This window comes from Nomascus leucogenys, chromosome 8 (assembly GCF_006542625.1).
Source record: "Nomascus leucogenys isolate Asia chromosome 8, Asia_NLE_v1, whole genome shotgun sequence".
NCBI classification, from domain to species: domain Eukaryota; kingdom Metazoa; phylum Chordata; class Mammalia; order Primates; family Hylobatidae; genus Nomascus; species Nomascus leucogenys.
This window is the reverse complement of record NC_044388.1, coordinates 82,589,429-82,616,897: the sequence shown is the minus strand read 5'-3', so window position 1 is coordinate 82,616,897 and position 27,469 is coordinate 82,589,429. Positions and strand designations below refer to the sequence as shown.

Here is a 27,469-nt window from a genome sequence, read left to right as displayed (position 1 = left end):
AAGCCTTTTTGAATATTGCTTTTCCTATCCAATGTATATTAATTTCTTTGGGGGCATTTGAATACTCTGAGTTCATCTAGGTTACGGATAAAAACATTGACCAGAACAGAGCCCTATAGCACTCCACTACAGACTTTTTTCCAGGAGTTGACGCAATGGTGCTGCAGTTGGCAGAGAGTGAGGAAAGAGATGACTGACCGCACCAGACCCAGGTTACTGTACCGGGGCCCTGTATGTAGTACGGTTCACAGCCTGGGTGATGTCGCAGAAGGAAATTCAACAGTGTATCACAAAGGTTGTGCTTGTTTCCTGAGTGTTGCAAGCTTATCACAGGCCAGCTTCTAGTTATTCTCTACAGATATGGTTTAATTACTAAATTTAGAAGCAAAAAATCTCAGTTATCTAGAAGACCTAGTGCAATTTCTTCATTAAGTTGCGAAAGGAAAATCTATCTCAGACCCTCACTAAGCTAAAGGGAAAAGTCAAGCTGGGAACTAAGTCAGGCAAATCTACTTCCCATTTTATTTCTAAATAAGATAGCTACAAAGCTTCAATTAAAAAAAAAAAGCTACATACCTTTCTCATAATTTACCCACAAGGAAATTCTCTGTGGGCCTCAAGGTCTTTACCCTAAAACAGTTCTGTTGAATTTCACCTTGGCTATGTAAATTGATGGCTTATCTTCACACGTACAGTACAAAGGACAGACAGAACTCAAAGTTATCCCTTTGTTCACCCCAGACAAATGCGCATCTGATTGCTTCCTCTGCCCCATTGTTTATGTAAAAGTGCAGATTCACTGAGCCAGACTAAGGGATAAGTGACTATTCCTCTACCCTCCTCTCACATGTAAACTGTGTATTCGGGGAAAGGCTAATCAGACACTCTGAAGAATGCAACCATTTGTCTCTTATCTACCTATGACCGAGAAGCCCCCACTTTGGCTTGTCCCACCACACCAGACAGAACCAATGTACTTCTTACACATATTGACTGATGTCTCATCTCTCCCTAAAATGTATAAAACCAAGCTGTGCCCCGATCACCTTGGGCACATGTCGTCAGCACCTCCTCAGGCTGTATCATGGGTGTGTCCTTAACCCGGGCAAAATAAACTTTCTGAATTGATTGAAACCTGTCTCCGATATTTTTGGGTTCACAAAGTAATATCAATGGCTGGGACAGATAAGAGTTTTGACTTGGGACTATTTTGCTCTCTTTGACAAGGAATGAAACCAACCTATATTCTGATCCTGCTCCTTCCCTGTTCTCTAACAGGTTTGCTTCCCCTCTGCTAGTAGAAGAAAGACAATCTTTTTAGCTGGGCATTCAGCGACCTTTGTAATCTAGCCCCAACTAATCTTTCCAGACTATTCTAGAGAAGACACAACTCTGAATAAGCCCAAAGGAGAGCTGGGACTAACCTGTCAGGCCTATCCACCTCCCCTGTCTTCACTGATTCATTCACATCATAATATTTACAAAGTACCTATGTACCAAGAGGATAAATGCTCTTGGGACACACCTTGTTTCTTCTTCCCAGGGAGAACAAGATCCTGGCTTTAGCACAGTATTCACTCTAGGGAGAGTTTTAGTGTTTTGCAATTTCACACAGATCACAAAGGAAGAGATTACTGCATCAGAAAGCTGGCTGTGACCAATTACCATGATGGGGCCTGGGAACAGGCAGGAGCAGAAGATCAGATTCTGCAAAGGCCATTTCTAGAGCACCAGGAGTGGGACCCAAATAAACTGAAGGCCAACCATGTATAAGAAAGAGCTCTGGGCTGACATACCCAGAAACTTGGGTGCTTGCCCCAGCTCTGCCCTGAAGAGCTGTGTGACCTTGAGTGAGTCCTTTCCTATTCTGTGCTGCAGGATGGAAAGTGAATATGGCCCCCAAAGACCCCTTTTTACCTGACTCAGTGCAGGTGTCATCTCTGAAGCTTTCCATGACCTCCCCCACCAACCTATTGCTTCAGGCATACCTCTGAACATTCACTGACTTCTGTATACATTTCTGTTCTCTCCACCTGATAGACAGCTCCTTATTCCAGCACTGTGGCTTGTAATTATTAGGAAATACACATTGAATTCAGAAATAAGGAACATCATCATTTCTAGATCTGTAATTCCAGCATTACCCACAAGGTGGCAATTTCCTACACGTGGTCCCAGCACAAACCTTACATTTGGATAGAAGCCCCAGGAAGGGCCAGGTGCAGTGGCTCATGCCTGTAATCCCAACACTTTGGGAGGCCAAGGAGGGAGGATTGCTTGAGTCCAGAAGTTCAAGTCTCCAGTGAGCTATGATAGCACCACTGCACTCCAGCCTGTGAGACAGAGGAAAGGAGAACCAGAAGGACTTTCCAAAAGGCTCATCCTCTGGCCCCTGGTGGGTACGTGCTGTCCCCTTCCCCTCCACTTGCAAAGTGTCCATCTGTCAGAAAGCAATACAGGCCTGCTCTACTGTGGCCAAGCCTAGGCTGCACTGTTTCCAAGCTTCTCAGCTGGCCAGGAAAGACTGGTGGTCTGGCTCTTACTGGCCTCTCAGGCTTCCCCTCCTGTGTCTCCACACCCCACACAGCACTGCAGCTGTGCTGAGCTGGCTCCTGCTCTTGACGGTGCTGTCCTCTCTCTGGTCATCATGCCTTCCCATACACTGTTCCCTCCATGTGGATTCCCCTTCTCCATCATCCTTCCAGGCCAACACCTACTGGCTCTCTGAGATTTAATTTAGGAAGCGCTCTGTCCAGAAGCTTTCCTTGACTCTCTTTTCCCCAAATACTCTTCAATAGTAACATTCATTGCACTGAAATTGCTTCCCTATCCACCCTACCTGGGCCACCTTCTTGAGCACACAGAGCATGGCTTCCTCAGCTACTCCCCAGTGTCCAGCACAGGCCAGGTGTACAGCGAGCCTTCTGAGAGCTTGCTGGATGAAGAACAAATGAGTCAATGCATCAGTGAATCTACAGATTAGGGATGTGACGTGGCAAGATGAACTGAGACCTGTATCCCTCCCCAGTACGGGAGAAATTTGAGAATAAGTGGAGGAAAAAGCTACAGCAGGTCCTTGAATAAAGTTGTCACATTCAAAGTGATTTTTTTACAACACTGATGAGAAAAAAGGAAAACACTTCCAGCCAGGACGACTGTCTGTGTGGGGTTTGCACATTATCCTGACGTCTGTGTGGGTTTTCTCCAGGAGATGCCTGGAGATGTGCACCAGTGAGGGGAACTGGCGAGTCTGCATGGTTCCAGTGTGAGTGACTGTGTGTGTGTGTGAGCGCCCCCTGCGATGGTCAGGGTCAGTTCCTGCCTTGTGATCTGAGCTGCTCAGATAGGGTTCAGCTCCCGCAACCCTGAGTAACAATTATCTTGTTCTTATTAATTTTTCTTAAATGTACCTATAGTTCACATTCATTTTAATGTTTATGATTAGAAGTATTTGGGGTTTTTATTTAGAAGTTTGGTAATGTTTTTATAACCAGAACTATGCCATAGGAACTTAACCTCTTGCCTGTATCAATCAGCCTACGTAAAATTGGTTGTTATATGTTGTCTCACTTAAAGTCAGTTTCCAAGAACCTACCCACGGTGTTAAATAAGGACTTGCTGTGTGATTTTTTGTTGATCTGGATCAGAAAGCAATCAAATGCTCTTAGCACAATAATGGTACATTACTATTTTGAAAGGAAAAAGGCCAAAGGCATGAAAAAAGGGGGCAAGTGCTTTCCTCCTATGAGACTAGGCTGTGCTGCCTTCTAAGAAAGTGAATTCTCCCATTGGCAAGATGAATTCTCTTTCAATTATTTGTGAGGAAACTGGCAGCAGATATTTTACCCTCCTGGTCTGAAAGGAAGTTCCAGGGGCTTCCACTTTGTGTCACAGAGCTGATGCTGGGATTTTGCTGCTTGCCAAGTGCATCTATTCTATTTAGGAAGTGGGGAGGTAACCACAGGATGTGTGCCCTGTGATGTGAACTTGGGCCCTGAGTGCTGTATTCCCCGACTTTGACTGTGGGCTATGGTGGTTCACTCTCGTAAACGGTCAGAGGTCCCTCTGGGGAGGGCTTACGGGATGGTTTATAGGATACATTTGTAAAGAGTCCTTCTTTATTTTATTTTATTTTATTTTTATTTATTTTTTATTTTTGAGACGGAGTCTCGCTCTGTCGCCCAGGTTGGAGTGCAGTGGCGCAATCTCGGCTCACTGCAAGCTCCGCCTCTCGGGTTCACGCCATTCTCCTGCCTCAGCCTCTCCGAGTAGCTGGGACTACAGGCGCCTGCCACCACACCCGGCTAATTTTTTGTATTTTTCGTAGAGACAGGGTTTCACTGTGGTCTCGAGCTCCTGACCTCGTGATCTGCCCGCCTCGGCCTCCCAAAGTGCTGGGATTACAAGCGTGAGCCACCACGCCCGGCCAAGAGTCCTTCTTTAAGGGGACCCAGCTGTCCTTTCAAAGAAGAGGCTCTGGGTTAATACTAGGTCTGAAAATGGACAAGAAATTCTGGCTGTCCACTGTGGTGATTGAAATCAGCTTCTAGACACCAGATATGGAGTTTTCCCTGTTACATAGAGCACACAGCATTTTAGTAAGATGCCATCTCTTTCAGTCCTAGGGACACGGTGACAACTAGCCAATGACAAGGTTCCTGTGAGTCAAAACACAGTGATGTCCACCATTTTACTGCCCATTACAGTGTAGGTGCCCTGCTCTGCCCTTGGCAGTTGGATGCTACCACTTGGCCTCTGCTATTCTGGGATCCCATGATTCCCAGTGGACTAAGGAGCCCGTCACAGTGGTGTCATCTCTTATTTTCATATGTGGCCAATAGAGGAGAGCCACCACCAAGTCTTCAAGGATAGTAGTGGTCCCCTCGCTAATGAATTTCCCAATGTCATAGTGAAGGGAATGTCCTCTGGGCCCCCCTGGAGAATGTAGTGGTTGGGTGGGTGGGTGGGTGTGCGAATTGTCTATAATAAATCTATTCCAACATCTCCCTAAGCCTTTTTATCCCATCCCCTACAACACACCAAGGATGTTCTCGCACCTCAATGTCTTTAAATATAGGTCACCATTGAGTCCCAGTTCTACTCAAACAGCTAAGTAAACTATAGAGCCCCTTCCCTCTGCACAAATCAACACATTGAATCCAGAATCTCTGATCAGTGCACCTGTATCAATAAATTTGACTTGATGCTAAGTTCTATTCTGCTTTCCTTGGTCTAACACCCTAAGAATCTATTCATGCACATATTCTCCAGGTTTCTACAATGTAATGTATCAAAATCTTGCCATTTTTTTTTGGTGTAGAAGCTAAATCTTCCCAGGGTAAACTTTGTATGTGTCCTACTCAAGTACATAGAGTTCTGATGTCAGTTGAGAGTCTAGTGGCCACAAGTCCTAAGTTTTGAAGAGAAAAGGTATCCCTTGCAAGGCAACTGCCTTGGGTGATCTTAACACAGGGTCCTTAAGCAAGGGAAAGAGAGTCTTCTCAGACATGACAGGCAAGCTGCTTCCATTGGCAAAGGAAGCTCAGAATGACTCAAGGGTTCAGGATTCTCAGCTTCATCTGAGTCCACCCAGATTTCTCCATTCTAAGTCTCAGGTTCTCATTCTCTAGCTTTCACATAAGAGACTGGAAAGCCTGTGAATTCAACTTATAATTATGCAACACACACAATTATATTTTCTGTGTCATTTTCAGCAATATTGACCCTGTAGCTGCAAGAAATGTATTCTTATTTATCATTTAAATAAATAATTTGTACGATTATTGAAGCATATTTATAGTTAAGCTTTCTAGTTCTCTGATTGTGACCCATCTTTGACAGTTGTTTCCTGGGGCCACTCCTGGTTCTATTAGCTAGATCACTCAGGCCTAGTCAGATGACAAATAGAATTCATTTCTCTTTTTTTCTTTTTCAGGCATGCAATAGCTCTGTTCCCCAGGCTGGAGTGCAGTGGCCTGATCACAGCTCACTGCAGTCTTGAACTTCAAGGCTCAAGTGATCCCCCTACCTCAGCCTCCTGAGTAGCTGGAGGCGTGTACCACCATGCCCAGCAAACTTTACATGTTTTTGCTAGGAGAAAAGAGGTCTCACTATGTTGCCCAGGCTGTTGAACTGGCACAATCCTTCCCACAAACCTTGGGAGGTATAGGGATTACAGGCATGAGCCACTGTGCCAAGCCTACAAATGGAATGTAATATAAAGAATTATTGGGCCAGGCATGGTGGCTCACACCTCTAATCCCAGCACTTTGGGAGGCCGAGGCGCATGGATCACCTGAGGTCAGGAGTTCGAGACCAGCCTGACCAACATGGTGAAACCCTGTCTCTACTAAAAATACAAAAATCAGCTGGGCGTGATGGCACACACCTGTAATCCCAGCTACTCGAGAGGCTGAGGCAGGAGAATCGCTTGAACTCGGGAGGTGGAAGTTGCAGTGAGCCAAGATAGTGCCACTGCACTGCATCCTGGGTGACAGAGTGAGACTCCATCTCAAAAACTAATAATAATAAAAAAAGAATTATTGGCTGGGCACAGTGGCTCATGCCTGTAATCTGAGCACTTTGGGAGGCTCAGGTGGGCGGATCACTTGAGTTCAGGAGTTCAAGACCGGGCTTGACAACATGGCAAAACCCTGTCTCTACAAAAAAATACAAAAATTAGCCAGGCATAGTGGCAAATGCCTGTAGTCCCAGCTACTCAGGAGGCTGAGGCAGGAGGATGGTTTGAGCACAGGAGGCAGAAGTTGCAGTAAACCAAGATCGTGCTACTGCATTCCAGCCTGGGCGACAGAGCCAGACCCTGACTCAAAAAAAAAAAAAAAAAAAAAAAAGAAGAAGAAGAAGAAGAAGAAGAGGAATTATTAACTAGGCAACTTGGAGGTAGCAACTGTGAAGCCGCTACCACCATTAGGGCTAGGAGAACAATGGAAATGGTTGGAATGACTAAAACTTAGATGCATATAGGAGGGGTCCTTGGAGCTCAAACTCAGACCTCTGCAGGGTGTGCCACTAGGCTGATGCTAGTGCCACTGAGCTTGGAGAAAGAACCCCAGGGGAGCTGGGGCAGTTCATTCTGGGTGGGCCTGAACTCTAAAATCTTATCAGCACCGTGTGAGCCCCAAATCTCTGCTCAGCTCTCACCTCCCAGCAGCCTCCCTCAAGTCTTGCCCTGTACTTGTGCAGTACAGGGTCAGCCAAAGGTCTAAGACTTGTGGGATTCCCTCTCTGTGGTTCCTCATTTTCGGTCCTAGATCTCCAAATCTCTACCTTAGTCATGAATTCTGATGTCTACCTCTTCTGCCCAGTGAGACCACTTGGCCTCCACCTCCCTGCAGAGTGGCCTGGAAAGTGTCCCCAGGGAGAAAGCTTGGGTAGATGTGGGGCTCACATGGTGTACCCCCTGACGCTCTCAAGGATCACAGCCCTGTATTAGAACACTGTCCAGTGCCTTTCCATAGCTGTTTTCTTTAATTTGTCCAAGTCATATAGTGGTTTACAGCAGAACAGCAAATCCTCTATCATTCTTGTTTATCTGCTCAGTATCTGAATTCCCATCTTTGCAGAGTTCTACATCTTGCTACATCCCTTTGCATGCAATATTGAAGTGAAATCTGTCTCCCTAAAAATCTCATCTGTCATTTATGGAACTTCCCTCTAGAAACTCACCTTGCCTTCTACTCTGTAATGGCCCACCAGAGGTCTGGAGAAAGGGCTTTCACCTTCCCTTAGCTTGGAGAAGACTATCTAGGATTGCCCTGACTGTTAAAGCTTGAGGTTCAAATCCATGGCCTATTTATGGAGTAGCCTTTGCTCAACTGAGCTTCTGTTCTCTTCCTCTGTGCTGGAAGCTCCCCAAGGACAGAGAACATCTGCCATTTATCTCTACGTTCAAGCGAGGAATTAATGGATGGGACATTCATACCCACTTCAGCAGCTGCTGGGTGGGCACACATCTGCTCTGAGTGGGGGACTGACTAGTCTCCCCTGTGTTGTGTTTGTGTTCAGGCTGGAAGCTGAAGAGGAAGAAAATCACACCCATTCTTGTTGCCTAATTACTTACCCGGGTGCATGGGATCTCTCCACCTGCCAGACAACAGAGGCACCTCAACCCCCCTTCCCGACTGGGAGAATTTGTCCCTACTTTCTCCCATCATCTTAGGGGGCCCACAGGTGTGGCCCACAGTGTTAACTGGTACTCTGGGAACCAGAGAGACGAAACAGCACAAATGCCTCTGCTGGGCTATGGGCTTGCGGGCAATTTTAAAAGGAAATAGACATGACTGATGACCTTCAAAGCTTGGGAATGTTTTCTCCACCCAGATACAGGGGCTTTGATGCCACAGGCTCAGTGTTGGAAAATGAGTCTTCTGATTTAATTCTGAAAGAGTCATTATGCATACATAATACTCCCCTTCCATTTAAAAGGAATGTAGATCATAGTAAATGTGCCTCTGTGAGACTGTGTATCCTAACCTGCATCAAGCACACGTTAACTTCATTATGACACCGTTCACTTACTCCTCCTTTAATGTCTGCATAAAAAGCAGGCAAATCATTTCTGTACACATTTATTTCTCAATCATGACCACGTTTTGTCCAGTCCAGGTCTCAGGGTCGGGCACTGTACTACAGGAATGGTGGCTCAGTTTGAGGTAATCAAACATCAACTCCTCTGACCCCTAATTCTGACCCCCTCCACGCTCCTTGCCAAGATTCATTCTTAAACTCCTTCTTTGACAAGGACCTCACTATCTCTGGAGGAGCCTGATCTCTCTTTGGACAACTATGAACCATTAGAAAGTTTGAACTTACCAGCAAAGTTGTCCCTGAAAAGCAGCGTGGAGTTCGCTTATCTCTTTTGTTTGCAAATCCTGCTTTGTTCATTTAACATTGTAAGTGTTTCCTTCTCATAGTGAGACCCCATCTCTGAAAAAAAAATTGTTTAAATTAGCCAGGCGTGATGGTGCTCACCTGTAGTCCTAGCTACTCAGGAAGCTGAGCGGGGGAGGACAGCTTGAGGCTCAGGAGTTCGAGGCTGCAGTGAGCTGTGATCATGACGTTGCACTCCAACCTGGGCAGCAGAATGAGGTACCATCTCTTTTTTTTTCTTAAAAAAAAAAAAAAAGGGTTTCCTTCACATCATTAAAACAATCTTAAATTTTTGCATGTTTACACATTCACATATTTACAAATATGCCATTACATTAGATGTGCACTTTTTAACTGCTATTTTACTAAACAATGTATTATAAACATGTTTTCATTTCTATTAACCCATATCTTCTTTCTAATTTTTAATGCCTGCATAATCCTCTATTGTTAGATGTACCATAATTTATTTAATGATTGCCTCTCAGTGGGCATTTAGGTCGTTTTCTTTTTTTTTTTTTTCTTTTTGCTGTAGTAACCAACTCCAGGATGAAAACTTCACACATAGTGATCATTTTTTTAGGAGAGATTCCTAGAAGAGCACAGAGGGGTCAAGGGGTGAGAGCATTTTAAAAGGCCACTCCTGGTAAAGACAGCAGCTTCCAGGTTGAAAGTCACTGTTGATACGTTCTGAGAGCTGCGCTGAGTGCATTACCAACATTGTTATATTTATTCCTTACCACCACCCCTTCATGGTGCCTGACCACCCCTGCTCTGTGTGGCTGATTGTAAGGTAAGGCCCGGCGTGGACCAGGCAGAAGGCCCTCCTCTGACCACCACATAAAGTGGCCTCAGAAGAGGCTCCTTTCTGGGGATAAGAAGACTGCAAACTGGGAAGGAACTGGGCTTGACAAGCAAAATGAACCCCACCCAAGAATGGTGTAGCTAGTCTTCCCAGGCTGCAAGAGGCTTTCTCCATCTCCAGGAGTTCAGCAAAGAAAAAACAATAGAGCACAAGACAAATGAGGGGTGGCCAGTAAAGGCAGGAAAAGTCTCCTATAAAACCTGCTCAGCGAGTCCCTCCCTCCATCCAATGCCTTTACCCGGCAACACATCAAATCCCAGCAGCCAAGACTCTCTTAGGTTTCTCGTCTGGGTGACCTGCCAGAACTCAGGCAGGATGGTGTGCACAGAGCCTGGCCCAGAGAAGGCGCAACGGCGGCATGAATAACTGACTACAAGAAACTGCATCTTTCCAACATGCATTCCCCACTAAGCCACAGGTACACTGACCCTTGTGCACCAAGACTTCATCAAAACATTATTCGTATTAACCAAAGGATGGAAAACAAGTGGTTAAATAACTGCAACTAAACCCTGTGGAAAGGCCACTCTGTATGAACTCCAAAATGTATCACCATATCTCATCACAACAAAGTCACTGTGGACGGAGATGCACCATGACTTTACGCGGCATTAAGAAACACAAAGAGCCAATGAACTATGCTCCCATTGATTGTATAGGAAACCCAGTTTCAGAGATGACAAGAGGTGGGGAAACTGTGAAACACTGTAAGTGCAAAAACCAAGCGCAGACTAATGTGTATGGCACGCTACTCTGTGTGTGTGAGAGAGAAAGAGTGTGTTTTAAAGGAAGGGGCTTTTTTAGGCACATGTACTTTTATAGGCATAGAGAAAATTTCTGAAAAGATATACAAAAACCCGATAGCAAGAGTGGCCTCTGGAAGCCGAGTTGGAGGATGGGGATACAAGGTGGTAGGGTAACCCACTTTTCATCCTTAGATGTATATGTAAAATCTACATTTTAAACCATATATTCTCTTTATAAAATAAAACTTTGAAAGCTACTGAATGCAAAATAAAATTAAACAAAATAGCGCATACTTCTGGGAGGATTTACGGGCATACTATCTGGAGCCAGCCTTGGATCCGGGGACCTTACGGTTATCCAATCCTGACTCTGCCATAGCGACCTCGGGCAAGTTCTCGCCCCGACTGGGTCTCGGTTCCCTCAAGAGTCCAATCGGAGGTCGGAGAGCTGTTCTCTGGGTGTCCCTCCAGCTCGGAGCCCCGGGCCGCGGGCACTGCGCGGGTCCCGGGCTGGAGCAGCGGTCTGCGGGCGCCCCGCGGTGCAGGCCCGGCCAATCAGCGGCCGCGGGGCGGGAGCGGTGGCTGCTCGGCGGGCGCGGAGCGGAGCGCGAAGCAGAGGCGCCGCCGCTGCCCCGGAGCAAGCCATGCCGCGCTTGCCTCTGCTCTTGCCGCTGCTGCTTCTGCTGCTGCTGCCGCTGCTGCCGCCGCTGTCCTCGAGCCTCGGAATCCGCGACGTGGGCGGCCGGCGCCCCGAGTGTGGTCCGTGCCGGCCAGAGGGCTGCCCGGCGCCTGCGCCCTGCCCGGCGCCCGGGATCTCGGCGCGCGACGAGTGCGGCTGCTGTGCTCGCTGCCTGGGAGCCGAGGGCGCGAGCTGCGGGGGCCGCGCCGGCGCGCGCTGTGGCCCCGGCCTGGTGTGCGCGAGCCGGGCCGCGGGGGCGGCGCCCGAGGGCACCGGGCTCTGCGTGTGCGCGCAGCGCGGCACCGTCTGCGGCTCCGACGGTCGCTCGTACCCCAGCGTCTGCGCGCTGCGCCTGCGCGCCCGGCACACGCCCCGCGCGCACCCGGGTCACCTGCACAAGGCGCGCGACGGCCCTTGCGAGTTCGGTGAGTCGGGGTCGGGGATTGGGTGGGTAGAGAAGGAGGGATTCCAACCCTCTGGGGTGTGGAGCGAAGGATCCCCCTGCTCAGTGGTGGACGGCGCTGCCTGGCACTCAGTTTCCCCTTAGGGAGCAGTATTTCTTATCTCTCCTCGTGCTCAGAGAGACTGGAGCGAGAATCCTTGGAGACGCCACTCACTGTGCTAGTCGAATTTTGGTGAGCCTGCTACTCCTTTTGGTACTTAAGTACCTGCTGATGCAGTCACTTATGTATAGGCATGGTATGTTTGCCCCGCAGGAGACTGGGAGTTAAGGAGGGGGATCCGAGTTCCCAGGTATCCAGCGCTAGGTGGATTGTTTGAATGGGGAAGAAGGGAAGTAGAGGATGCAGGAGGAGGATGAGTTCCAGACTGGGGAATCAGGAGTCACCAGGCCATAGCACCAGAGCACCAGGGCCCCAGGTGTGGGGTGGGGCTGAGCTGGGATGCTGAGGGAGCTCCATTCAGGAAAAGTAAGACCTTTGGAGACGTAAGATCTGAAAAGATTGTGGTGCTATTAGGGGCAGGCCCAGGTTTCGTGGGTCTGGAACATACATAATTTGGAATTCCTGCCTTAAGTAAAGGAATAGAACTGCTAGGGACTTAGAAACTTATTATGAAATGCTAGGGACTTAGAAACTTAAGCTTCATTAACATCACAGTAAAATAATCTCTGAGTGCTATAGTTGCCCACCCTCTTTATGTACCTTTTGAAAACCAAACAAAAAGAAACCAAAACGTTAGCACTGCTTTACCGGCTTCCTAAGCATGAGTGTATCCCACCCACTAGGTTTTGAAGTGCCCCTGCGTATTCTGCCTGGAGTGGGCAGCGCAGAGTTTAGGGTGAGTGAGAAGGTGGCCAGTGAGTCCCAGGGAGCCTGGGTTTCGGCCTGGGGTTCAGGCTTCTGGGAAATAATTCTGGCCTGAGCCCAGAGACCAAGTCCAGACTTTAGTGCCTAAGTCAGTGTAATGACTTAGCTTCAAGAAAGAAGCTTGGGGTGGGGTGAGACCTTTCCAAGCCTTAAGAAGTATCTAGTAGTCTTTCCTCTCAAGTAGTTCAGGTAGATGTACCCAAGTCCAGGAGACGCAGTGGGTTGTTGGAGATGAGGCAGGAAGCCTCCTGTCCCGGGAAATGTAAAACCAGTGTGTGGCCAGTTGAGCACAGGAAAGTCACCATTGACTGTTCCTAGCTGAAGCTCCCCATGGAGGACAGAGCTGGCTGGGGGTGCATCTGTGCTGCCGCTGGCTCCCTGAGTGGCCCTGGACGGGCCGCTTCCCCTCTCTGGCCATATCAGCCCCAGTGGAGTCATTGTTGAGGTCCCTTTCACTCGGAACAGTTAGTTTCCGCCTTGTGGCACTTAAACAGTCCTGTCTCTTTCCTTTTGCTAGTTCCTATCACTCGTTTTTACAGCTGCTTTCCTCAGCAGTTAATTCACAGGCAATTCTCTTTGTCTCCAGACAGGTAACACTTTAACTCCACATGCAGGAGACATAAGAAATGCTGACCAGGTCCTCAGACTATACATGGTGCTGATGATCTCAGATAATTTCTCCCCAGAGTGGCATTCTCTTCCTAAGAGAAAGGCACCTTGAAGACATTCAGACCAAATCTGCTGTTATACAGAGAGAGAGACTGAGACCCAGCAAGGTCAGAGCCCTTGTCCAGGGTGGCCAGTAAAGGGTGACCAGCTCCCTGGTCCCAACACCCTGTCCAGTGCTCTTTCGGCACAGGACTTGATAGTATTAAGTCAGGCAGATGGTGGTTACCATGGTTACCAGAGTGAGGCCAGATGGCAGATGGAAACTCCATACCCCTAATTCACTGAAAATTACCAAATGACAAGTAAATGTGACAGCCCCTTCACTCTGATCTATGGGATCTGAGGCCCACCCCAGGCACAGACCCAGGGAAGAAAGATGTTTGTGGGGCCACACGGAAGCAACTCAGAACTGCTTTTCATGATCTCATTACTGACAGGCGTCAGGCCTCCCCGGGGTTCAGCCCTTCTTCCGCACCAGCCTTTGTGTCTCCACCACAGAACCGGGCACTGTTTGCCTGTCACTCTCTGTCCTGAAGTGCTAGTGTGGCCTCTGCGCTTGTGTCCGGATAAAGCATGAAGGTTTGGACAGGGGATGTTTCCTAGCCCAGGCAGCAGCTCATTCTGTGCTGCCCTAAAGCCATCTTTTATTCAGAAGACACAGCGGGAGCGTTTTTTAACAATGCCCCTGGGGATCCCGGTTGAAGGAAAACAGACTGTGAGTCAGAGCAGGGCTGTTCTGCTTCAGTATTCGTGATAAAATCACCCCTCCTGACTCCTTGGGTACCCAAGCACCGAGATTTCATGGAATGAGGCCTCGGAAAGTATTTATTATGTTGTTCACAGTGTGTGAAGGGCCCTTATACATGCCTCTGAGGAGCCTGGGGAAGCAGTTTTCAGGCTTAAATTCTGCCCTTTCTTCCTATGCCCTAAAACGCCCCAAACTGCCACATAATGAGAGTGATCCTTTCATCCGCACACATGTATGGAAGACTCACATATGAATAATTCTTACTGTTGGAAATTGCTTTTGCATCCTTTTTTTTTTTTTGAGACAGGGTCTCACTGTATCTCCCAGGTGGAGTACAATGGCTTGATCACAGCCCACTGTGATCCTGGGCTCAAGGAATCCTCCTGCCTCAGCCTCCCAAGTAGCTGGGACTATAGGCACATGCCATCATGCCCAGCTAATTTTTAGAATTTTTTGTAGAGACAGGATCTTACTGTGTTTCCCAGGCTGTTCTTGAACTCCTGGCCTCAAGCACTCCTCCCACCTCAGCCTCCCAAAGTGCTGAAATTACAGACATGAGATACCATCCCTGGGCTGCACCCATCTTTTTACATGATTTTTACAAGTGCCCTGGTGAGGTCTCCTTCCCATTTGATAGAAGGGAAAGCTGAGGCACATGGAAAGAAATTCCCTGGAGCCACCTGGCTGGTCCCCGCTGTGAAAGGGCTCCAGTGTAGGTTTGCCTGGCTGTTTTGTTTTGTTTTGAGACAGAGTCTCGCTCTGTCACCCAGGCTGGAGTGCAGTGGTGTGATCTTGGCTCACTGCAAGCTCCACCTCCTGGGTTCACGCCATTCTCCTGCCTCAGCCTCCTGAGTAGCTGGGACTACAGGCACCCGCCACCACGCCCGGCTAATTTTGTTTTTTGTGTTTTTAGTAGAGACGGGGTTTGAGTCCCTGTTCCTCCGAGCACTTTACCTTTCTCAGTCTTGGTTTTCTCATCTGTAAAATGGGGATGGAAGCAGCTACCTCACAGGGCTGCCATGAGGATTAAAGGGTGGTGTACATGGAAGGGTCCTCTAGGGAAAAGGCAGGATGGTGTTAGCACAGTGGTTCAGAAGAGCTTGCGATCTGGAGCCACATCACTGGGCTCATAGCCTCCTACCTACACCCTTTAATGCTCGGTAACCCAGGGCAGCGCCACCATCTGGCAGCTGGTGAGATTGCTGGAGAGATAAACAGGTTAATTCCTGTAGGCAGAGGAGTGCTTAGCACACAGCGAGCGCTGTGCTAGCTGATAGCATAAGAACAGTGTTATTATTATTGATCATAAAGAGCTACTATGGATAAAAATATTTTAAATTTAAAATCAGATATGTTAAAATATGTTAAAATTAAAAACAGGGCTGGGAATACAGTGACTCATGCCTGTATTCCCAGAGCTTTGGAAGGCCAAGATGGGAGGATTGTTAGAGGCCAGGAGTTCAAGACCAGCCTGAGCAGCATAGCAAGACCCATCTCTACCAAAAAAAAAATTTTTTTTAATTATCTGGGCATGGTAGTGCATGCCTGCAGTCCCAGCTACTCACGAGGCTGAGGCAGGAGGATTGCTTGAGCCCTGGAATTCGAGACTACAGTGAGCTATGACTGTGCCACTTCATTCCAGTCTGAGTGATAACATGAGACGCTGCCTCAAAAAATAAAAATTAGAACCGGATTATTATGGCATGAGCAACATGAAATTTTTTGAGATCACAGAACAACTGTTCTGTATCTTGGCTATAGTGGTAATTACATGACTGTATCCATTTGTCAAAACCTAGAACTGCACACCAGAAAGAACGAATTGTGCTTTGTATAAATTTAAAAATAAATAAATAAAAATTTAAATGTCCCTTTAATGTGCTTTGACGTCCCTTTAAAAGCAGGGCTTCTTTTGTAAAGGAATTTGTAATTTTTGCCACAAAATCAGTTACAAAGTCAGTATTTCCAAGACAGTCTTTCTTAACTGTAGTTGTTGAAAGAGAGAGAGAGAGACTGAAACATGAGGAGAGAGAGATGAATTGTGATTTACTGGTTTACTCGTTTAGGCCTGAAAGGGATTGATGAAATCACATTTAAAATGTAAGACTTTACATGAACAAAAGTAAACCACGCTGATTGAGAGTCCCCTTGGTATCCAGGTCTTTCTGACTGTCACCACAGCGAGCCACTGGAGCACCGGTTTGGGCTCCCCTGGAGGCAGCATCCCAGCGCTTGTGTGGTTGGGGAGGCGCTGGCGGGACAATGTGAATAAATTAGACTGTCTTTGTCATCACAGATGGGGCTCCTGCCGGAGAGCTCAGTGTTGTGGCTCTCTGTGGCTGTCAGGCAATGTTAGACATCTAGGATCTTGGTTCCAGGAGCTTTGGCTACATTCAGGCACATGGGTTGGGCACCACCCTTCAGAGGGCCCTCAGATGGGCACAGCTGAATGAGTGGGCGGATCAGATAGAGGGGGAGGAAAGCAGCCTGGGATGGGGAGGGCAGTCTGTATTCAACTAACTGGTGGGCTGCTGGGACACCCAGGGGCTATGGGGCTCCAGAGGACAGCCCCAGGATCAACAGGTGGGAGTTACAGGCTTTACTAGGTGAGGATGCACTTTCTTACCAGTAGAGCCCTCCAAAGACAGAATGGCCTGGCTCCATAGGTGGTGAGTTCTCCATCCCTGAAGACATGCAAATGGAGGCTGCGTGAGCATGTCATACATGGTCAGGCACAGAATCGAAGAGAATTAGGATGCTAAAGAGCCTCTCTAGTTTGAGACTGTGGCTCTAAGGCGATTTTCCAGAGATTTTTTTGGCACTGGCTTGACAGGGTCTGCTTCCCAGTCTGTCTGGAGGGGCCAAACTAGTCTTTTTTCTGCACCCTGATCCTCCTGTGCATTGGGGTGTGATGCGACCCTGTCCATCACCTCCTTCCTCCTGCCTTCTGTCTCCTCCCTTTGCTCTCCTTTTGTATTGCAGCCTTATCCGGGTGCAGTCTTGTGGAGAACAACAGTGCTGTCCTTGAGTCACCAGGCAAAGCCCTAGGAGTTCTAGACTCTGCAGTTTGATGGCCTGGAAATGAACATGTTTGTTCCTTGATTTGTCATGTGTTCGTTCATCCAGTCATCCTTTTGCTCCTGGCCCTCACTTGCATATCACATTAACTTACACTTTTCACTCATTCCATGGTTAGATCAGCTTGACCGCCCTAGGAAGCAGGGGTGTGATCCCCACCTTATAGATGACAGCTGGGTGGGAGCATTCCCTGGCCAGGACTCTACACTGCACGTTGCCCAACACACTGTGGTGCTGGATGCCGGGGTGGCTGAGCTGCTGTCCAGTGCAGGTGAGAGCAGGTAGAAACGCCTGGCCTTGATTATTCCAGCCCAGTGTGAGCAGAGCCGATGCCAGGCACGGGGAGGAAGGCAGAATGTGGAGAAGGAGTTTGAAACATCTAACACTTGGTCCTGTCCAGAGAGCCCATACCCTCCCTCTCCTCTCCGTCATGTTCTGGCAGTCTAGAACCACATTTCCCTGATTCCCTGATTTGCCCAGGCTTGGATCGGCTTCTGGGAATGGGGAGGCAGAGGGAGTGGGGGAGTCCTGGGGAGTCTTTACTCTGTGCATGCAAATGGGCATCTTGAATGGACCGCAGGAGGTTGAGCTCCAGGGTGTGTGCAGCTGTTCTGCCTGGCATTCTTCTTCCTAACGTCCTCCACGTGGAAGGAGAAAAGCCCATCTGTTAGAAGACTCTGCCATTGGTGGCGTAGCACCAGCCCCTTTAGGAGTCGGCTGCCGTGTTTCCTGGTTGAGGTACAGCAGATGGCAGCCGGAGCCTGGAACGGACCCTGGGAGGGAGCACTGAGGCCCAAGCTCTGCCACAGATGGCGCTGGGAGAATTTGGGAACTCGCCCTTCCCCTCTGGACCCCTGCTTCCCCATTGGTAAAACAATCATTGGATCAGGAGATCGGTCGGCAGCTTTCCAGGTCTGAGGAAATCTCTCTTTTAGGATTCCTGCCCAAGCGTGACCTGCCGCTTCCCTCATGTCAGGACATCACAGCGGGCTCTCTGCGGCAGGGGAATTTAGAGGTGGGTTGCTTGGAACCCGGCAGGGTAAAGGTTGCGTCTCCTTGTCTCCTCCTCCTAGCTCCTGTGGTCGTCGTTCCTCCCCGAAGTGTTCACAACGTCACCGGGGCGCAGGTGGGCCTGTCCTGTGAAGTGAGGGCTGTGCCTACCCCAGTCATCACGTGGAGAAAGGTATTTTTGTCCAAGAACTCATGCGTCTCGTGTGTGTGTGTGTGGTGTGTGTGTGTGTGTGTGTGTAAGAGACAGGGAGAAACAGAAAGACGTGAGTGGTAAGAATGTTTTTCTTTTAAATGTGTTTATATATATATGCCTTTATAGGTGGGCCAGAGGATGAAGAAAAGATATCATCTGTACCACTCCTCTGCCTCGAAACTTCTACCCCGAAGCTCTCCCCTTAGAAGGGGACGTTGCAACCCTTCCTGTGCCACTTACACCCTTGGCCACTTAGGACCCAGAAAGCTGCGCTTTTACCCAGTCTGCTTCAGCTGCGGTGGCCGGTGTGTGTGTGTGTGTGTGTGTGTGTGTGTGTGTCCTGCTTCACTTCGGGGCTGTGTTTCAGACAGACCTGGCTGGTGGCAGAAGACTCAGTCCTATTCCAAAACCAAATCTTCTAAAGACCAGTTTTTGAGAGACCGGCAAGGATCACAGTGAACGTTGTCCCCTTAATGTCAACAGCCCTGAGACGGGCGTTGAGATTCTGAATCTTTCTGTGGGATAGTGGTGATGTTCGGGTCTTTGCTGTCCGGCAGAGCGTGCTGTCTATATGTACAAGTAGGTTTAAAAAATGACTGATGTCATTTGCATCGGCATGAGCAGTGCTAGGGTTTCCGTTTTTGAGTCAGTGGGAGGAGGAGGAAGGAGGAGGGCAAGGAAGCCTATGGGATGGTCTTTCTCCAGAATTGCTTTTTCTAAGCCCCCTCCTGGCATTCCTGTCCCCTGTAGGTCACAAAGTCCCCTGAGGGCACCCAAGCACTGGAGGAGCTGCCTGGGGACCATGTCAATATAGCTGTCCAAGTGCGAGGGGGCCCTTCTGACCATGAGGCCACGGCCTGGATTTTGGTGAGTGTTTAGGGTTATTGGATATTGACTGACCATTATAAACCATCCTTTATATTTCTGCAACACATTACATGTTTCAAAGCTGTTCTTACCCATTTCTCACTGGCCCCTCCAGTAACTGTGAGGCAGGCAGGGCAGGTTTCAGATCTGCTGGGAACATATGTGTTCTGCTGCCAGGGGCAGAGTGATGGCCCCACAGTCATGTCCACGTCCTCACCCCCAGAACCGTACGATGTTACATGGCAAGGTGGTGGGAGGGAGGTTGTGGTTGCTAAACAGCTGAGATAAGGAGATTTAAGATAAGGAGATTAGCCTGGATTATCCGGGTGGGCCAGTTTAAAGGTGGGTCTTTAAGTGTGGAAGAGGGAAACAGAAGAGTCAGAGGCAGACCGAAGTGATTCGATGTGAGGAGGACTTGACCCACCGTTTCTGGCTTTGATGATGTTGGAAAGGGCCACAGCCAAGGAGTGCCAGCATCCACTAGGAACTGGAGAAGGCAAGAAAAGGAGTCTCCTGAGAGCCTTCAGGAAGAATGCAGCCCTGCCGGCACCTTGATTTTAGCCCACCGATTTTAGCCCCCTTTGGGCTTCTGACCTCCAAAACTGTAGATAATAAATGTGTTTGTTTTAAGGCACTCAGCTTGTGGCGATTTGTTACAGCAGCCCAAGAAACTAGTACTCCTGCCTAAGGTCACCCGCTGGTAAAGGCGGAAGGTGGCACATTCGAGTCCTCCAGAGCTCTTTCCTGCCTCACAGCACTTTTACGAAGATGAAGAATGCCACATGTTTGAAAGAGTGATGGAACGAGGAGATAGGGCTCCATGTTGCGTCAGTCACTGTACCTTTCTGAGCCTCCATTTCCACTGTTGTTAAAAGAGGGCTTCAAACTGAAAGACCTCTGAGGGCCTTTGTGGCCCTGGCAGTCTGTGATTTACCTGTGAGTCTCCAGTAAAAAGAAGACCATAATGCTCACCCTTCCCCCACGACTGGCATGAGTTTAAAACGAGCTGATGTGCATACCCCAGCGCGTGGTCCATAGGATGATTTGTAATTGATGGAAGCGGTTGGTTGTAACAAGAGAAAGCAAAAGAGAAACGAGCTGGTTATGGAGCTGGCCGTGAACGTCCTTGGGGTGCTCCCTAAGGACAGCCTCCTCATTCCACCCACAGCTCTGGGAGGCTTGGTGACTCCTCTCCACCCAGCTGAGAGATTGGGAATGCAATTGGCTGTGTGATTTTTTCAAATCAAGCACATTCCTCTGTTTTCTTAGGAGAAAAAACAGGGAAAAGAGGTTATCTCTGGTGGTATTTTGTAGAGGCTGCCCCTATAGGGAATAGTTTGTGGATCATTCTTTGGTCAGTAGATTTTTGTTCTTCTTTTAACTTGAGGTATTTTCCAAATAACCTATACCTTGCACCTTTAATACAAAAGACCAGGTAGCTCACAGTAAAAGGCAGGTATGCGGAGGAATCATTCAGATGAGAGCCACAATAGGGAGCGTGCCTTTCAAGAGGGTCCCTGGGAAGGAAATTTACCTGCGTGCTCCTTGGCAGCCAAGGCAAGGAGAGAAATAGAGCCAAGTTTTAGCTTATTCTGAAAAGGAAGAAGTGTGCAGACTTATCATTAAGAACTAACTAAGGAAGTCATTTTGCTGTACCTTATATAACTGTATAAACTTGCCTGTTGTATTTCTAGATCAACCCCCTGCAAAAGGAGGATGAGGGTTTGTACCAGTGCCATGCAGCCAACATGGTGGGAGAGGCTGAGTCCCACAGCACGGTGACGGTTCTAGATCTGAGTAAATACAGGAGCTTCCGCTTCCCAGCTCCCGATGACCGCATGTGATGGAGAAATGTACATGTTCTAAGTCATTTTCAGTATTTTACACCCATGTTATGAGATATTTGAGGTGGCTTATAAGACCTGTAATAAAAAAGAAGAAAAATACGTAAATGGAGGAAACCAGGGAGAGAGCAAAAGAAGAGTAGGGACATACTTAGATGAGCAGTAGAATCCCTGGTATATTCTGCACACATCTCCCTCTGAGCTTCTTAGCATGCAAAGACAAGAGCTGTGAACATGATGTGTGTCCATGAGATGAAAAGACCAGTTGTGTTTTGGGGCTGGAGGGAATATTTCCTCTGTATTCTTCTAGAAAGAGCACTGAGAGAGGTAGTAGACAGTGTCATTGTGACAGCGTCCATGTGAAAATATTCCCGTGAAGAAGATGCCTGAGCTTCCTTTGTGTATTCCTGGAGCTCTTCCTTGTTCAGGATGCCTGAGCTTCCTTCCTGGGGCTCAGGCCTTGCCTTCCTGTCCTCAACACTGTATGCTGCTTTGCAACACATCTCCTTGTGGGTAGGGGCAGAGAGAATCTCTGCATCCCCTCTGGCCAGGGCCTCCTAGTCTGTAGTCACACAGGTGACAGCTGGGGTTGCATCTGTTCCCTGCCTACAGGTGAACTGGGAATTCGGGAAAGGGATCACTTTATAAGCCAGCTTTTGCTCATAAAAATCCCAGAATCTTGCTGGTTCACAGCCACAGACATTGATCACTTGCTCATGTTCCATGTTATAGCTGTGAGCTGGCTGTGGCCCTGTCCCCTCATTCAGGACCCAGCTGGAGGAACAGCTCCGGTGTGGACCATGTCCGTTCTGTGGCCAAGCTGCACACACCATTGCATTTAAAGTTTCTGCTCGGATGTGATGTGTGCCCCGCCCACTTACAGACAAATCAATAGATCTGGGATGGGGAGAACGGGTGGTCCCAGTGGGGATGGTGTGAAAGGATGTGTGCTTCACTTGCCAGAGGCAAAAGGGCAGGGATTGCATGATCCTCTTTTTTTTTTTGAGACAGAGTCTCACTCTGTCACCCAGGCTGGAGTGCAGTGGTGTGATCTCGGCTCACTGCAAGCTCCACCTCCTGGGTTCACGCCACTCTCCTGCCTCAGCCTCCTGAGTAGCTGGGACTACAGGCACCCGCCACCGCGCCTGGCTAATTTTTTTGTATTTTTAGTACAGACGGGGTTTCACCGTGTTAGCCAGGATGGTCTTGATCTCCCAACCTCATGATCCACCCGCCTTGGCCTCCCGAAGTGCTGGGATTACAGTTGTGAGCCACCACGCCCGGCCTGCATGATCCTCTAACAGGAATGGGGGAGCAGTGGTGAATAGACACCATTACCAAGGCTGATCAACAGGTGCTTAATAGAACAGGAAAAATTAGAAACAAGTCTGATAGGGTTTCTCAAAAGCAGGGGGATTTTGCCATGGTTTTAGTTATATTATTCTTTTAGCCAGTACTGTTGCACACAGATCTGGTCTGTAGGGGATCACAGAAAAACAAAAAGTGGACATAATTATAATACAAGGAGTGTGAATGTAAGGGAATGGGAGGAGATATTAAGGCACGAAAAGCAGCTTAGAACTGGGGAAGATGAAGGAAGAATCATCGAGAAGGTGGCATTAGGGTTGAAGGATGGGTGTACGTGAGTAGTTAGAGGTCCTAGAAATGGAGAGAAAAATATGAAAATGTAAATCTGTGAAATAGGAATTCAACAAAGAGTTAGGAGATTGGGTCTTAAAATGGTGTTCATGATGATATGTGACTTGTTTTATATAGATATGTTTCTAGTTTTAAATATATATATCTATAATTTTCAAATACACATATATTTTGAGGCAGAAATGATTCTGGGGTGTGAATACATCAAAAGGATACCATGAAAAATTGTGGAATTTTAAGACCATCACTGCTGCCTAGGTCTTGATTCCCTCTGTGACACACAGTATTGCCAGCTCCGGCTTGCATACCTCCAGGGATACAGAGCTCACTACCACTGAGAGCCGTCTGTGGATTTTCCAGTGGTTGAAAGATCTTCTTATTAAGCTGGAGTCTGCTGCTCTGAAACGTCCACCTTTTGGTCTTAAAAGTACTTCTTGGGGCTCCATGGGACCCTTCACTCTCCACTGGCATCATTTCCTGCTGGGGAGAGGTTTGAAGTGAAGGATCATTTCCCCCACCTTCCATGTCACACATAGTTGATTGTAACAGAGCAGGCTTACGTTCTCTAATTCTTTTTCTCCTTTTCTTCCTAGGGTCTTAGAAACATTGATCATGGGATGATGGAAAAGTCAAATAATGGATCTTTGTGCTTCATGAAGAGTTGGAAAACCTGTGTGTGTAGATGACTCCTTTTGTATGTTTTTAAAAATTAGATGCAAACTAGATTTGTGTACAGATGTAGTTTTTAGCAGGGCAAACAGTGAGAAACAGATTTGCATGTGGCTTTTTTATACTTTTGCAATGAATTGTTCCATGAGAAGTCTTTTTTTAATTACTGTCTTCCAGGGAGATCACAGAATGGCATGTTTGCAATTTCTAAAGGGCTCGTGTCAGCTGTGACTCTTTACCTCATTTGCCTATGACCTATTAGTGGTGCTCTGTGACTTAGTGTGTGTTGTAGAAGGTGGGATGAGGGTCCCAGCTGTCCTCTGCCTGACTGTAACTTGCTGTGTGACTTGAACAGGTCCCTTCCCCTCTCTGGGCCCTGGTCCCTTCATCTGTGAGTATGGCATTTTAACTGGAGGTTATCAGTGTCCCTTTTAGCCCTGCCATCCTGGAGTAAGATGGCCTTTTGGGAAAATTACAGGAGGTGTGGTCTTAGAGTTCTTTCTAAAATGGTATTCCCTCAGAAACAAATTCCATTGCTTTACCCCAGGGTGTGGACAGCTGGCTGTAGCTCTTCTATTCCTACCTTTTTCCCTTTTGAGATTTAGTTTTAGGTGGGATGCTTTACCAGACTCAGGAGCACCTTGGCTGGGTCTTTGGAGACCAGAGCATCGATTTGTTAGCCTAGCATTGTCTTTTTTAAAATTTTATTTTGAGACAGGGTCTCGCTTTATCACCCAGGTTGGAGTGCAGTGGCGTGATCATGGCTCACTGCAACCTCCACTTTCTCGGCTCAAGTGATCCTTCCACCTCAGCCTCCCGAGTAGCTGGGACCACAGGCAGGCCCCACCACACCCAGCTATTTTTTTTTTTTTTTTTGTAGAGACAGAGTCTCCCTATGTTGCCCAGGCTGGTCTCAAACTCCTGTGCTCAAGTGATCCTCCTGCCTTGGCCTCCCAAAGTGCTGGGATTACAGGCATCAGCCACTGTGCCTGGCCTAGCCTAGCATTCTCTAAACGGGTGGTTAGAAGCAGTGGAGACCAGGCTTCTGACGATCAAATTGTAAAAAAAAGGGGTCAGGTCTTATCTCCAGACTGTGGAATTAGATTGTAGTAGAATATATTTTACCTACAAACATTTTGACCTCACCCAAGTATAAGGCTCTCTTTTTTTTCTTTTTTAATGAAAAAAGAAAGGAGAATATTTGCTGTTTTGTCTTAAAAAAATAGATCCTTAGGTGATTAAAATTTTCAAATAAGAATTGAGATCCCTTACTATGCACAGTCCTTTAAGTTCGTAAAGCTTGATCCCAACTCTGGGAGATGGGGCAGGACAGGTGTTAATGTCCCTGCCTTTTGCAGATGAAGAAACCAGGCTCTGAGAGGAGAAGCTGCTTGCCCAAGGTCTGAAGGCCTCTGAAAGAGGAGCAGAGCTCAGGGCACCTGGCCCTCCTTGGTCCCCTCTCTACTCCACGGTGCTGCTACTCAGGGTCATGTCAAAACTATGTAAAGGCAGATGTTGCCAATCCACAGGCTTCAGGGACTCTTACCAGGACTCATCCCAACTTTGAAGGCACACTTTCATACCGCTCACATTGTGCATTACATTTTGGAGTCCTTGTTGGAAGTGAACTTTGCGCCTGTAAGCCTGCCATTCCATATCTGAAACATTGGGATGGCATCACCTTCTGTACTGTGCAGCAGAAGGAGACTGGCCTGGGATTCTGGAAACATGATATCTATTTGCATATTAATCCCTGGCTTGCTGTGTGACCCTGAGCAAGTCTCCTTCACTTTCTGTGCCTCAGTGTCCTTATTTGAGTAAAAAGGGAATAAAACTAGATGAGTGGTTTTCAAATTTTAAAACACTGGAAGCTCTCTTTGAAAACAAAAGATGAGAATTGAAATGGATGGCACTGGAAGCTGTTCTTGTCTACTGGGGTTTGGAGCTGCCAGGGGACCTGCTCACATCCACTCCTCACTCAGCACCTCCCGCCCCTCCCTTCTCCACGCACTGTGACTTACTTCCATGTGTGAGGGCCTGCCCCTAATTCTCCTGTGTCTTCAATGGTTGGGAGATGATTTGGTCAGACCCTTAGTGAAATGAGGTGGGAAGGAACAGGGATGCTGTGGCTCTGAAGAAGGCAGTAGAACATCCCACACCTGCTAATAAGCACATTTTGCAAACTCAGTTGACTCACCTCAGATTTGCCTAGTGAAAATTGAAGGGCTGGATGTAGACCCAGAGAGCAGGGTGGACAGATCCCATGCTGGAATTACTGAGCATCAAGACTGTATGGGGCTGGCTTTAGCATCATCATTCTGTGCAAAACAAATAAAAAATTAATGTCACGCTGTCTGAAATTTTCACCAAAACCAAAAAGGTGTATTAACATGATTGTTCTAACCTCATGGTTTTTCAAGTGTGAGTGCCCAGAGACCTCTTCAGAGGCTAAGAGAGCATGCGTTGCCACAGCTGTTAGCATTTGGAGACATAATTACAACGCCCTCCCCTACCTGCACCAAACCTGGGTTTTTCTACTGTTTTTATAGATGTCATGATGTCACGACCTCTGCACCCTGAAAATAAATGTTTTTAAGGACAGTCTTTGTGGTGTCTTTGTTGTAGGAATGCTGTATAGGTGGGTGCAGGTCCCACTGGTATTCCTTTATCATCCCTCATGCATCCTGTCCTTTCTTCTGCATGCCCACTTCAGCTACTTAGTCTAGACCCTCCTTACCTCTCACGCCTGGGCTATGATCACAGCCCCACCGTTCACTTTGCCCGCAATTTTTAACCAGCCCTAATCATCTTACACGACTACCCTTGACTATGTGTGTCCTGCCGTGTAAGCATTCTAGTACTTATTTCACTTGCTGAGATATGTGCTCTGTCCCCTCCCACACACACTGAGTAGCATTCTCCAGGTGCCAGACGGGTACAAGACGCTGAAAATCATATGTTTGGAATCATCTGGATTCCTCCCATATGAAAGTAGGTAGAATCAGGTCCTGAACTCAGACTCCAGTGGAGGCATGGGTGGGATGAGGTCACTATCCCTGGCAGCATATGGTGTCTGCTTGTGGTTAGAGCAGAGGGAGATCAAGAAAGACTTCCCAGAAGAGGAGCGGGCATTGAACTGGCAGGAGTGGGTGTGGGGGATTCCAGGCTAAGGAAACAGCATGCAAAAAGGAGTCAGGGTAGAGAAATGCAGTGTAGATTGTGAACAGGGAGGAATGGCCAGTTGCTGCTGCTCAGAGCTGTGGTGGTGGGCGGGTAGTAGTTTGGGGCAACACCCCTAAATGCAGACAGAGGTGGTCGAACTTGCTGCCGTAAGCAGTGGACAGCCTGAATGTCTGTCTTCTGTTGTCAGCTGGGCTTGAGGAAGACAATTCCACGGCCCATGTTCAATCCCAAATGTATCTGCTTTCCCCCTTAAACACAAATAAGGCTAGTTTTTAGTTAAGGTGGATTTTTTTTTCTTTCAGGTTTTATGGTGAAATTAATTCCAACATCTTTAGAAACACTGTCCTGCCCTCTCCTCCAGGGATGGATGGTGCAGGAGAAATGAATAAGAACGGCAGATCCAGCGACAGTAAAAGTCTCCGCTAATGAATTTCCTCCTTCCCAGCCTTTACCAGGGCTTCTTGAACATTAAATCAGACAATGATTATTCCATGATATTTTAATTAATCAAGGGAAAGCCAAGTGCTCTGGTGTCGCAGTTTAATGAATTCAGAACATGGAAGCCCAGCGCCCAGGGCCGAGTTGGACACCAACACTTGCCCACGCTCTGGCTCCCTGGGGCTGACCTGTCTCCTGGAACGTGAACTCCTTTACGGCCAGGGCTCCTTTTGAGTTCAGCCTCGATTGCATCCAGCAGTGAGAAGTGTGTGGGTCCAAGGAGGCAGACTTCCCTGTGTTGGCTTTCACTGTGGCTCTCTTCCTCATGCCTACCTCTCCCCCCCCTGTATTAGGGAACAGTTGATTCTCGAGGGAAGAGTAAAAATCCTGAGTACTAGGGAGTGGGGGAACAGTCTCCCCTCTTCTCTCCATGCATAAACCCACCCATCACACACATTTGCAGAGCTCCTCCAGTGCACCAGGCATCGCCAGGTAGCAAAGGGTCTACAATTGCTCACAGACCTTGGAGTCTCAGCTCCGGCACAGAAGGCTGCCTGTGGTGCCAGGCGGCATGCCCCTGTCTCTCTGCTGTTGAAGGTGTAT

General features: G+C 47.9%; 1 protein-coding gene across 1 annotated transcript; it reads left to right on the top strand.

Moving 5' to 3' along the window:
* The first annotated feature begins 11,062 nt into the window (after positions 1-11,062).
* LOC100590057 (insulin-like growth factor-binding protein-like 1) lies at positions 11,063-25,849 on the top strand. Its single transcript, XM_030817598.1, has 5 exons — positions 11,063-11,604; positions 18,076-18,185; positions 18,957-19,073; positions 20,768-20,926; positions 23,170-25,849. Exons 1-4 carry the CDS (start codon positions 11,145-11,147, stop codon positions 20,915-20,917), a joined length of 837 nt encoding a protein of 278 aa, XP_030673458.1. The 5' UTR covers positions 11,063-11,144; the 3' UTR covers positions 20,918-20,926; positions 23,170-25,849.
* Positions 25,850-27,469: the final 1,620 nt, after the last annotated feature.

What these genes read in the sequence shown, in the direction of transcription:
- LOC100590057 (XM_030817598.1), top strand. Translation starts at nt 11,145, where the DNA reads ATGCCGCGCTTGCCTCTGCTCTTGCCGCTGCTGCTTCTGCTGCTGCTG. An exon ending in CGACGGCCCTTGCGAGTTCG is followed by an intron (nt 11,605 to 18,075) that starts GTGAGTCGGGGT and finishes TCCTCCTCCTAG; the next exon opens with CTCCTGTGGTCGTCGTTCCT. An exon ending in AGGCCACGGCCTGGATTTTG is followed by an intron (nt 19,074 to 20,767) that starts GTGAGTGTTTAG and finishes TTGTATTTCTAG; the next exon opens with ATCAACCCCCTGCAAAAGGA.